The sequence below is a fragment of the Capsicum annuum genome, chromosome 5 (assembly GCF_002878395.1).
Source record: "Capsicum annuum cultivar UCD-10X-F1 chromosome 5, UCD10Xv1.1, whole genome shotgun sequence".
Classification (NCBI taxonomy): domain Eukaryota; kingdom Viridiplantae; phylum Streptophyta; class Magnoliopsida; order Solanales; family Solanaceae; genus Capsicum; species Capsicum annuum.
Window position 1 is genome coordinate 201,718,552 of NC_061115.1, and position 14,040 is coordinate 201,732,591.

General features: G+C 36.0%; 1 protein-coding gene across 1 annotated transcript; it reads left to right on the top strand.

Moving 5' to 3' along the window:
* Window positions 1-10,737: 10,737 nt before the first annotated feature.
* LOC107853000 (uncharacterized acetyltransferase At3g50280-like) lies at window positions 10,738-12,314 on the top strand. Its single transcript, XM_016698029.2, has one exon. The coding sequence runs from the start codon at window positions 10,823-10,825 to the stop codon at window positions 12,218-12,220; it is 1,398 nt and encodes a 465-aa protein (XP_016553515.1). The 5' UTR covers window positions 10,738-10,822; the 3' UTR covers window positions 12,221-12,314.
* The last annotated feature ends 1,726 nt before the right edge of the window (window positions 12,315-14,040 follow it).

The window sequence follows — 14,040 nt, forward strand, 5'->3', positions numbered from 1 at the left end:
GCCTATCACAGATGTCATCATACATTCCAGTTGAAGGCCATTTTCTGTCTATGACGATAATTTTGATAGCTTATCACAAGGCTGATGACTTATCAGACAAGTCGTTAGCTATTCTTCCTTCTCTACTTACTTAGAAATCAACTCTTTTACTCCCATAATTGCTGATTCTTTTGTATCTTGACTTTTACTACAATATCAAATAGAAAACAATCAAAAACAACAAAAGTTGCTTAAGACTTTGCAATTATTCTCAGTTAAAAGCCTCAAATATGTTAGCATCTGCTCACATATCATCCATCAACGACGATGATTCTCAAGTAGAGAAAGATGCTGGAAATGCTCTATCTCAACTTGAAGAAGGAGTGAACGCCACAATAGATCCCTTGAAAGAAGTTAATCTTGTAACTGATGAAGACCCAAGACCAACTTACCTGAGTGTTTTTCTAGAGATGGAGGAAGAAATCGCGTATATGTATATACACAAAGAATATATGGATGTCTTTCCTTGGAGTTATAAGGAAATGACTGGCTTAGATCTAAAAGTAGCAGTCCATCAATTGATGGTCAAGAATAGTGCTCGTCCTGTTAAGCAAGATCAAAGGATCTTTAGGCTAGAGTTGGTTCCACTGATGAAAAATGAAGTTAACAAACTCATTGAAACTGGATTTATTCTTAAAATCAAATATCCCACATAGATTTTAAGTATTATTCCAGTATGAAAGAAGAATGACCAAATTTGAGTTTATGTCAACTTTTGAGATCTCAACAATGCATGCCCTAAGATGATTTTCCAATCCCCATAGCAGAGATGATGATTAATGCCACCACTAGTTATGAGGCAATGTCCTTCATGGATGGTTCATCCAGCTATAACCAAATCCGTATGGCGCTAAAAGATAAAGAGCTCCCTGCATTTCGTATGCCTAAAGGTATTTATTACTACAAGGTGATGCCTTTTGATTTGAAGAACGTTGGTGCCACTTATCAAAGGGCTATGCAAAATATCTTTGATGGCCTACTCCATAAAAATATTGATTACTACGTGGATGATCTAGTGGTGAAGTCAAGAAAGAGTGACGACCACTTAAAAGACCTAAGAATGGTGTTTGAGTTACTTCAAAGATATCAACTTAGGATGAATCCATTGTAGTGTGCCTTCAGAGTTACTTCCGGAAAGTTTCTTGGCTTCATTGTGCGACACCGAGGAATTAAAATTGACCAAGCCAAGGTCGATGCAATTTTGAAGATGCCTGAGCCTCGAAACATTTATGAGTTAAAAAGCCTTTAAGGAAGGCTAACATATTTAAGGAGGTTTATCTCAAACTTGGCTGGAAATGTCAACTATTTGGTCATCTCATGAAGAAGGACACTCTCTTCGAATGGGACCAAGCTTGTAGTAATGCCTTTGAGAATATCAAATCATACTTAATGAAGCCTCCAATTTTTGCGGCACCTATACCTGGAAAACCATTGATACTCTACATCGCGGCACAAGAGAAGTCAATTGGAGCACTACTGGCTCAAGAAAATAGTGAAGACAAAGAAAACTCCCTTTACTATCTGAGCAGAATGATGACACCAAATGAGCTAAAGTATTCTTCGATTGAAAAATTATGTTTGGCATTCGTTTTCTCAATTCAAAAGATGAAACACTACTTTCAAGCTCATGTTGTTCATCTTGTGTCCAGGGAAAATCCCATCAAGTTTGTGATGACCAGTCCTCAGTGACCGACTTGCAAGTTGGTACCTTCAATTTCAACAGTTTGAGATTGTGTACGTTCCCCAAAATGCTATAAAAGGATAAGCATTGGCTGACTTCTTGGCAGATCACCCAATACCTGATGAATGGAAACTGAGTGATGAACTTCCTGATGAAGATGTAATGGCTGTTAAAGTTAGATATTCATGGATGATGTATTTTGATGGTCCTGCACATTGAGATGGAGCTGGTGCTGGCGTAGTTTTTGTCACTCCACAAGAAGAAGTCATCCCCTACTCTTTTACCTTGACGAATCGTTGCTCCAATAATATTGCTGAATATCAAGCGCTCATACTCGGACTTGAGATGGCTGTCGACATAAAACAACTATAATTACAAGTTTTTGGTGACTCCTAATTCGTGATCAAGCAGCTTTTGGGAAGCTATGAAGTCAGAAAGCCTGAGTTAAGACCATATCATGATTATGCACAGAAGTTGATAGGATGGCTTGGAGAAGTAACCCTCCCGCATGTGCCAAGGAAAGAAAATAAGTAAGCTGATGCCCTTGCTGCTTTGGCCTCAACTCTAACTCTTCTGAATCAGACACGAGTTACTATCCGCCAAGAATGGGTAGTACCACCATCAAATGAGGATGAGGACGTAAAAGGTAAGGTTTAATACCTCACCGCCGTGTCCGAAGCTGTAAAGAAAGATTGGAGACAACCTATCATTGATTACTTGTGTTATGGGATACTTCCAGAAGATCCAAGGAGAAAGACTGATATTCTTCGTCATGCACCTCACTTCCTTTACTACAAAGACACTGTTTTGAAGATCATTTGAAGGAGTACTCTTATGGTTTTTGGGAGAGGAAAAAGTATTTCAAGCTTTGCAAAAAACGTACTCGGGAGTTTATGGATCACATCAGTCTGGATTGAAACTCTATTTTCACATTAAAAGGATGGGATATTATTGGCCAATGATGGGGAAATATTGCTTGGACTATGCTAGAAGATGCAAAGCTTGAAAATTCCATGCAAATTTCATATATCAACCTCCAGAGGTACTATATCCAACTGTAGCATCTTGGCCTTTCAATACTTGGCGAATGGATGTTGTTAGTCCACTACCAAAATCTTCTGGTGGACACTTATACATCTTGGCCGCGACAGATTACTTCTCAAAGTGGGCTGAAGCTGTTGCTCTCAAGGAAGTAAAGAAAGAAAATATTGTAAACTTCATCTGAGTGAATATCATCTATCGCTTTAGAATTCCTCAGTATATAATAACTGACAATAGAAAGCCATTTGATAACAAGGTGATAAACAAAAGCTGTGATCTCTTTGGTTTCAAGAAACGCAAGTCTTCTATGTACCACGCTGCTGCCAATGGTCTAGTCGAAGCATTTAATAAAACTTTATGCAATTTGTTAAAGAAAGTCGTCTCCAAATTCAAACGAGACTGGCATGAGCGGATGGAAGAAGCTTTATGGTCATATAGAACAAATCATTGTACACCAACGCAAGCAACCCCATACTCACTTAGTTTTGGAGTTGAAGTAGTTCTGCTACTTGAGCGTCAAATACCTTATTTGAGACTGACCATTCAAGAGGGGCTCACCGATGAAGAAAATACTAAGTTGTGTCTTGCAGAGTTAGAAACTCTTGATCAGAAGAGGCTGGGGGCTCAACAAAATCTTGAATGTTATCAAGTTTGGCTATCTCGTTCTTTCAATAAAAGAGTTCGCTTGAGGTGTTTCTAAGTTGGAGATTAAGTCTTTCTAGTATGAAGGCCCATTATCACTTCTCATAAGTTTGGGGGCAAATTCACCCCAAAGTGGGATGAACCATATGTCGTACAAGAGGCATATTTAAATAGTGCTTACAAGCTTGTTGATGTAGATGGTGTAAGGATTGGCCCCATCAATGTCAAGTTCTTGAAGAAGTACTATCCTTGAAGAGAGATATCACTCCTTAAGGCACGAGTATAAACTACATGTCCACTCTTGGTCTTCAAGAGTATAAACTATGAACGACTCAAAAAAAATGTCTGCTAGGTTGAAAACATCAAAAGAGGCGGTCTAGTAAAAAGTTAGGATGCAAAAATAAAATAATAAAAAACACTTACCCAGAACTACGTTGTGACTTGATCCTCTTCATTGAGGTACGTAGGTGCTTGAAATTTTATTCTGAGTTCAATTACATGAGTGTCAAAAAAATACATGTCCCTGCTTGATCCACCGTATGAAAGTCAAGCTTGCATGCATCTTGATTAAGTCTAGGACTTATGCCAAATACTTTTGGCTCAATGGTGGCAAACCCCTATGAAATATAAGTTTCTTTGACATAAATCAGAGTCTACAAGTGAAAGTCTTCAGATGACCTATGTCTATAAGTTGAAGTCTTTAAATTCACTAAGTTACTATATTGAAGCCTGCAAGTTCATGAAGTCTGATAGTTGAAGTCTTCAATCGACCTATGTTTATAAGTTGAAGTCTTTAAATTCACTAAGTCTTCATGTTAAAACTTTCAAATTCACCATATTGAAGTTTGCAAGTGGGAGTCTCCAAATGACCTTTTTTATAAGTTGAAGTCTTCCAATTCACTAAGTCTACATGTTGGAGATTTCAAAGTTATCATATTGAAGCCTGCAAGTTCATGAAGTCTGATAGTTGAAGTTTTCAAATGACCTATGTATATAAGTTGAAGTCTTTAAATCCACTAAGTTACTATATTGAAGCCTGCAAGTTCACGAAGTCTGGTAGTTGGAGTCTTCAGTTGACCTATGTCTATTAGTTGAAGTTTTCAAATTCACTAAGTCTTCATGTTGAAGTTTTCAAATTCACCATATTGAAGTTTGCAAGTGGGAGTCTTCATATGACCTTTTCTATAAGTTAAAGTCTTCAAATTCACTAAGTCTTCATGTTGGAGATTTCAGCTTCACCATATTGAATCCTTCAGAGTCTGAAAGTTGGAGTCATCAGGTGTTTTGATCTATAAGTTGAAGTCTTTAAATCATTCAAAACTTCGTGAGTTTACCCGTCAATCTTCATGAAATTACCTTTTCTTATGGAAGAGACGAGTGGTCATTTTGATTCGCCTTAAGATCGCCATAAAATTTCCTTTTCTTATGGCGGGGATGAATAAGTCATCCCTATGCACCGTAAGATTGCCACAAACTTACCTTTTCTTATGGCGGGGACGAGTAGTCATCTCGATGCACCATAAGATTACCATAAAGTTACCTTTTACCTTTCTTATAGCGGGGATGAGTAGTCATCCCGATGCGCCATAAATTTCCTTAAAGTTACCTTTCTTATGGCAGGGACGAGTAGCCATCTCTACATGCAACAAGACTACCATGAAGTTACCTTTCACCTTTTGCCATAAGACCGCCATAAAGTTACCTTTTACCTTTTCTTATGGCTGGGACGAAAATACATCCCTATGCGCCATAAGATTATCATAAAGTTACATTTTCTTATGGCGGGGACGAGTAGTTATCCCTATGCGTCGTAAGATTATCATAAAGTTATCTTTTCTTATGGCGGGGATGAATGACCGTTTCTATGCACTGTATGATTACCTTACTTATGGTAGGGAAAGGTGTAACGCCCTGAAAACGGGTCTCGAGATGTCACACGGTGCTTAGGGTCACAGGTGACCCCAAGATAACTCTTCTACTGGCAAACTCATAAACAACTGAATAAAATGTATAAATTTGTACAATATCAGCAGATGATAAATCTTCTCTGAATCTAATCAATACAAAACTGAATTCGCATGATTATAACTCTGGTTTTACAAAGAAAACTGAAACTGAATACATTAACTCTACTGATTGTCTATGAATCCTCTACTAATACTGACTATAGATAGCAAGGACGCGATCCCAACTATCACTAATCAATACATAAGAATAAAAAAGTAAATAACAATAGTAAATCTAACTGAAGTCCCCGAAATAGGAGGACTCATCATCTGCTGGCTGGAATTTACAACTATTTGATTTTGACTGCACATACTACAACTTGTACCTACATTATGAGACAATGTAGCACATAGACATATATGTGGATCAGAACTTTAAGGATGTACTGAGTATATGGGGATGCAATGCAATAAGTAAACAATATCATCAATCTTTATAGAAAATTTGCATATTGATATAAATGACTTACATAGCTTGAGTAAAAGCTGAAATCTGAATCTCATAAATCATGTATAATGAAGCATATAGTACAAATCTTGTGAGTCATTCTATTTACTTCTAAAATATGTATTCTCCATCTTACTCTCAATACTTGAAGGCTAAAGGAACTTTAAACAATGCTTTCAAACTTATACTTTTATTTCATGGAGAGTAAAACTTCTTTGAAACTAAAGGACTCAGGACTCTTTGAAACTTTAAGACTTGGGAACTCTGTGACTCTTGGAATTACATAACTTTGGACACTCGGGAGTTTCTTCTAACCGACATAAACCATGTGAGCTACATGGATTCCAACGTCTTGTCCTCCTAAGGAAGAAACCTCACGTTGGGGAGAGGCGTCATACTCTTGCTAGGGAGTATAACCTCAACTCAGTGATTACTATCTCAGCCTCGGGCCCATAAATCTCAATCCTATGGTGGCACGTAGTTCTGGGGTATGAGACCTCGGAATCATACCCAACTCGGTGCTAAATACTACTCCCATACTCAGCTCAGAACTCTTAGGAAATCCACCTTAAATAACTCAAGGGTCTATACTGAAAACCAAAATGTATTACTATTTGTTTTGATAGAACATCATTGTGGATTCCAACTCTATTAGGACCAAAAAGGTCAAATATTTCTCAATAATCTCAAAGTACTCAAATCATAGGTGCTTATAGCACAGAAGTTCATAAAATTGCAATTGTTAAGAAGGGCTTAGTGGCCCATAGTTCAATCTCAAGTTAAGACTCATCACTTGTACTTAGGACTCAAAATGTAAAGCTTTAATACATCAAAATCATATTTAAACGTCATGCTCAATCATCATCTTAAAAAGCTTACAATCGTCTCAATCAAGATATTGAAAAAAAAAATAACCCATAATATGAATCTCATGATTTCAACATCTCAAAATTCATGTTTTGATAACAAAACATTCATAATCATCTTAAAATCTGGAAAATTCAGAAATAGGCACGAAAATATAAACAAAATCATGTAATTCAACTTTTAAACCATAGGAAATCACATAACCTTGTAAATAATGGTAATGGGTATAAACCCTAAATTAATGTTCATGGAAATCATAGTAAAATTCAGAAATTTATATCTTAAAAAAAGTTTTTGGACACAAGAACGCAAGGATTGTTCTTGTTCAAACCCCACATACCTTAGATTGATAAACTTGGATGAAAAACTTGCTTTTGAGATGTTATTGGAACTCTTGAATGAGGGTTCTTGAAGCTTTTGACTTGGAGGTCTTGAATCTTGACTCAATTTGTAAGAACTATGGTGAACTTTTGAGTTTCTTGGAAGAGGATTTGGATGCTTAGGGTTTTTGTTTTGAAGAGAATGAGGATTTAGGGCATAAAGAGCTTTGTAATATGATAGATTTTATGATTTGGATGGATTGGGGGTAGGATCATTGTCCAAAATACCCCTCTTTTTAACCCTTGACAAAACTGGAAAAATTTAACTGGAAGCCCGATTTTATGGGCCACCGCGACGCGCCACTATCGCGGTGGCTTAGTGGAAATTGATGAATGGGAATTTGAGGGTCACCGCGACGCGGAGTCATTGTGTTGTCCTACTAGTTGGGACCTGAAACTTCAGCACGATGAGCCACAATCGCGCTAGGCTACTGAAAACTGACAATTGGGATAATACTCCTCTCCGCGATGCGCTAAGGGTCTGGATGATGATGTTTTACAACAAGAACTTCAATTAGCTATAACTTCTTGCCCGGTTAACGAATTTGGGCGAATCTTATATCGTTGGAAAGATAATTCAATTTCCCACACGATAAAAAGTCAAAATTATGAGAATTCTATATGATTTAAATATTACACACTTTGAAATTCATTTCTCAATCTTATAGAGATGAAATTAGGCTTAAGCAAAGTTCAGGGTATTACAAAAGGATATCAATCCCTTTGCATCGTAAGACTATCTCCTTTATATAAAAGGCGTTATCTTGAGAAAGATATTATAGTTCACCTAAAAAAAGAAGAATAAGAAAGAAAAAGGGAAACAAAAAAAAAGAAAAAGGAATGTTTACCTAAATATGGCGAGTATCTCAATCAGCAAAGTTGGATCAAATTACACCCTTGAGTTTGCTTGCCTACTAAAAGTGTTGTAAATATTAGAGTTCTCTTTCCAATGGAAAAGGACACTCACAATTTCAACGTTCCCACGCCTAGATATAATTTGTCTCGTGAAGCCACGCAAACCTGAAATTGAAAATGTATCAGCATGCAGAGGCAACTTCAAAACATTATCTAGGATAATTATGAAGTTGTTAAATCATAAATTTTGGATATGTTGTATATTTTTTAGTCTAGTTTAAAAAAAAATTAAGCGTTTCATGATTTCATCGCTCCTACTTTGAGATATAAAAGTTTTAGTAAAGACGCATAGATCTGAAATTTTCAGCATGATAAAATTTAAAGTCAATTTCAAAATTTTGTCTGAAATAACGTTGAAGCTATTAAATTATGAATTTTAGATATGTTATACATCTTTGAGTCTAGTTTCATAAAAAATCAAGCACCATATTATTTCATCAGTCTTACGTCAAGATATGAAGATTTTAATAGAGGTGTGCAGATCTGAAATTTTCAGCATGATAAAATTCAGGGCTAATTTCAAAAAATTATCAAAAATTATATTGAAGGATTTTAATTCTGCATTTTGGATATGTTGTAGATCTTGAAGTCTAGTTTCTATAAAATTAAACGGATTATGATTTCAATATTTCTACAATGAGATATGAATTTTACACCACTAACATGTTGTGCTAAAAAAAATGACGAAAATAAGAGAAAAGTGGGAGCAAAAGAAATTACCTCAATATTATTGATGGCTTGGAACCCCAAAATTGATGCTGAAAAAGGGGGAACCTACATCCTTTTATAGAGTTGTAGGATGGATGTTTCATTCTCCAATACAAATTCAAATTGGAGGTGGTTTCCTTCTTCCATACAAATTCGGATGGGAAGAGTTCCCTTCTCCCGTACAAATTCGAATTGGAATATTCTCCATCTCCAATACAAATTCAAATTGGGGTTGTTTACTTCTCCCTTGCAAATTCAAATTGGAAGATTCTCCATCTCCAATTCAAATTCAAATTGGATGTTGTTTTCTCTTCCATGCAAATTCAAATTGGAGGTTGTTTTCTCCTCCCATAAACATTTAAATTGGAAGATTTTCCATCTCCAATATAAATTCAAGTTGGAGGTAATTTTCTTCTCCCATATAAAATGAGAGTTGTTTTCTTTTTCCATACAAATTTAAATTGGATGTTGTTTTCATCTCCAATATAAATCCAAATTGGAAGGATTTTATTACTGGTAAAGTAAGACGGTAAAATATTTTTTAAAATCTATTTAAAATTGGATATCATGCCTAAATAATCATACTTCAAGTCTAGTCTCTAAAGTATGCACTCGACTAACCTTGAAGCAGGGGGCAATTTGTATGTAACAAAATTTTGTTAAAATTAAATCTGTACGAAATTTGAATTATATTAAATTCAAAATATATCAAAATCAAACAAATATTGGAGATTAATATAATTGGATTAATCATTTAAGTCTAAAAATACATGGATTTAATTAAAGTTCAATTGGTATTGGGTTAGTCCATTAATTTAGGCTAGAAATGACTAAGCTCACTTTATCAAGCCCAAGATGTCATCATATTAATTTGGGCTACAAATGACTAAGCCCACTTTAGCAAGCCCAAGATATCATCATGTTCTAGAGGCCCAATTGGGTGCCACATGTCAAATGATGTGACATACCAAGTCAAGTGAAGGAGTCAATGGGACCATGCCACTTGTTAAAATGATGTAGTAAATTAAAAGCCCATAAAAGGTGTCATGTCACTTAAATCTGATTGGTCAAAGGAAGTTCATATTTATCATGACTCCTTACTTCCTACAACTATAAATATGAGTCTCATAATTCAGAAAAGGCACCAACAAGTTTAACAAGAAGTAAGAGAGAGCTCGTACATCAAAGCAGCAAATTTCTCTACAAATTCAAGAATTCAACATCAGTTCATCAAGTTTCAAGATCAAGAGTTCAAAGTTCAAGAATAAGCTCAAGATTTCAAGATCAAAAGTTCAAGATTCAAGAATAAGACTACAAGACTACAAGATTCAAGAAAAAGCTACCAAACCCTTGGATTCAAGCAAAATTCAAGATTAAATCCGTCAAGTTCAAGTTAAAATTCAAGATCAAGCTCGAAGCCATTGAATTTATAGTTGAAAAGACAAATCAGAGAAATCATAGAGATTGTAACACTCACTTATTGAAATCAATAAATAGATTGTTGTAGTATTTTTCTTGTTTTGATTATTATTTTTGGTCTCGAGAATTTTATTGTCCAACACTTCTGTTTCAAAATAGTTGTCACGTATTGATTTTCGAGAATTAGTTTAACTAATTTTTTAAGTTAAATTAAATTAAATTTATTTAATATTTTATAATTAATAATTTAAATATTCAAACTTGCAATTTAAAATTTTCTCATATTAATATAATAAAAAATATATATTAAAATATTAATTAAAAATTATGTTGGTGAGCTCACTAAAAAAAATTATGACAAATATTTTGAAAATAAGAAAGTCGGCTATATCATGGACAAGAAAATGGACGGCGAGAGTAATTAGTTGAGCACGTGCCAAATAGTCAATCTTTGAAGCAGCAATTGCCCAAATCAAAATCAAAATCAAAATCAACACAGAGTCAACTTTCCCCCCATGTTTCAAACTTGCTAACAAATAGAAAAAGACAAGTGCCACTTCCATAAATGCATGTATCAAATTCCATAAATCTCCTATATATAGCCCATCCTCTTCCTACTATCACTTCATCCTCACCTGACTAGTACAAAACTCCCACTCCAAAAATTAAAGTAACAATGCCTTCTGCTGCTACTGCTGTAACTTTGGCCTCCAACTGCACTATTTTCCCATTCAAACAATCATCTTTTTCTGATCTAAAACTTTCTGTTTCCGATCTTCTTATGCTCTCTGTTCACTACATTCAGAAAGGTTGTCTCTTTACTTATCCTCCCTTTCCTATCGCTCACCTCATTTCCCTTCTCAAGTTCAGTCTTTCTCAAACCCTCGCTCAATTCCCTCCACTAGCTGGGCAATTTGTGACCGACTTAAATGGCTACGTCTACATTTCTTGCAATGATGTTGGTGTTGATTTTGTTCATGCTTCAGCCACTCACATTTTCATTCGCGATGTCATTGGCTCCGTTGATGTTCCTGATCATGTCAAGGAGTTTTTCCCTATGGACCGCACGGTTAGCTATCGAGGACATTTTAGCCCTCTTCTTGCTGTCCAAGTGACAGAATTAGCTGATGGCGTTTTCATAGGTTGCGCGGTCAATCATTCCGTCATGGATGGGACGTCATTCTGGAACTTCTTCAATACATTTGCTGAGGTGAGCAGGGGTGTAAAAAGGATGACGAGGCAGCCCGATTTTACCCGTAATTCAATTTTGATTTCAAATTCCGTGCTAAAACTCCCTGATGATGGCCCTAAAATCACTTTCGTGGGTGACACTCCATTGAGGGAGAGGATTTTTAGCTTTAGCAGGGAATCAATTCAAAGACTCAAAGCGAAGACGAATAATCGGAAACTGAATTATGAAGGAGAAATAAACGTTGTTGAATTGATGGCAAAACGGAGCATCGATCCTTTGAAAATGAAAACAGAAACTGAGACGATAAATCCAACAGCTGAGATTTCATCATTTCAATCTCTTTGCGCATTGCTCTGGCGTGCTGTGACACGTGCAAGGAAGTTCCCACCTTCAAAAATGACAACCTTCAGAATGGCTGTAAATTGCCGCCACCGTCTCCAGCCGAAGCTAAATCCGTTATACTTTGGCAACGCAATTCAAAGCATTCCAACTAACGCCTCAGCAGGGGACGTATTATCTCACGATCTGCATTGGTGTGCTGAGCAATTGAACAATAATGTGAAGGCGCACGATGATGCTACGGTGAGGAAGTTTGTAGAGGATTGGGAGAAGGATCCACGGTGTTTTCCATTGGGGAATTTTGACGGAGCTATGCTGACAATGGGTAGCTCACCAAGGTTTCCGATGTACGACAATGATTTTGGGTGGGGCAGGCCCGTTGCTGTTCGAAGTGGTCGAGCTAATAAATTTGACGGGAAGATATCAGCATTTCCGGGTCGAGAAGGAGGAGGAAGCGTGGATTTGGAGGTGATTTTGTCCCCCGAAACAATGGAAGGATTGGAGTCTGATCCCGAATTCATGCAGTTTGTTACTGTCTATTGAATAATGATTTTGTATTAAAGGATGGCTGTAACATATTATTCTGTTGAATGACGACATTGAAATTAATGTTACAAAGAGGGTGCTTTCATTTTCATTTTGTCGACAGTTGAATTTGAAGATGTTAGTATTACTAATTGCTGCAGAAGTGTCGATTACTTCGTATAACAAAATAGTGTGTGATGACCGAGAGTTATATTTAGCTATTTAGTTAACTTGGGTGTGTTCGGTACGACGAAAAATGTTTTTCAAACTTTCAACCTCACCACTCGACTTTCGATCCTGACCCTAGTCCCGTTTTTTATTATTGATTGTCCAAGTCAGAATTGGAATCATGAGTCGGACATTGGATCAGGATTGGGGTCTCACATCTTGAGTGTCGGGTTCAAGGATGGGAGTCGGGGTCTTCGGTCGGGTTGGGAATCAGGTCCAAGGTCTAGGTTGAATCCCAAGTCCAAGGTCTTCGGTTGGAAGTTGGTTTAGGATCGGGAGTCAGGTTCAGGGTCATATCTGAGCCGGAATCCTGGTCTCAGGTCGAGTTTGGATCTTGGATTGGAGTCGGGGATTGGGTTGGAGTCCAAGTTATCTTTTATCACATTAAGCTTTCATTAATCCTAATGATGTGTCTCTCCACCAACATAATGGTTTTGAGGTAAAGTGTATATATAAAGTGAATAATAAAATAGTATATCACAATTGCTCTTGAATTGTCCAGGTTCTTTGTCACACTAATTGATATAAAAGGAGATTTAAGGATCAACAAGGCGTACCAATTACCCTCACCAATTACTTGGAGTGTGCAGGTAGATATTTCAATAGAAGTGTGCTGTACAAATACAATGTTTTAATTTGCTTATATCTAAGTGTTGCTTGGATTAATATAATATCATATCCATATAGATAAGAAAATCCAGGCTGTATTTCATTACAAATTGAATTAATTATTTAATTAAAAAGTGGTAGGCAGTAGTTTGGATACAAGTCTTTTGATTTAAAAATGGCTACTTTTGTAAGGAGAAATGGCAACTACCAAAAAGATTCTGGGGCCAGGAATTTGTTTTATTTGCTCCCTACATAAATATATACATAAATTTTATGTAAAGTCTTTGGGCATAATCAGTTAGGATCGTCCTTTTGAAATTTGATCACCTTTTGAAGGAAATTGGACCAGGTCATTCACAGTCAAGCCGGATTCATATTAAATAATATATACTTATTTATATTTAATTTTAATAATTAATAAAAGAGAAGAATTGTGTTTGTTGGAATTATCTGAAGAGTTGTCTCTTCAAATAAGATAAAAACCAAAAAACAGGAAAAAAAAAAGAAGAAATACGTTCTTTTGGATTCCGTCCCTCTCTCTTTCTCTCCAAAAACTCTCTTGTTCTTATGCGAAGAACTTTAGTTGAAGATTCTTGTAAAGATCAAAGTAATCTGCACCAATGTTTGAAACAATCTTATGTAACAAGGTACGATTTATAAATTGTGAACTTTTGATGCAGCTCTTATTTTATACATGTACTTATACTATTAAACTAGTGAAACGAATTCAATGATTCTGCAAATTATGTGTTTGATTAGACTCTACACCTTTATTTAGTGGGTATGTGAAGTTTTAAACTTTAAGTTGTTCATGCTTTGAACTTGTGATACACGAATAAAGTACGGAATCGAAAACTAAACTACGATACGAATACAAAAGCTAAAGATAGATAGAAAAGCAATAAGATAGACACAATGCAAGGAATTGAAAGCAAATAAAGGGTGTATCAAATCAAACCCTAAACCGTCAATCAATTAAACCGAACAAAGCACCTAAATCT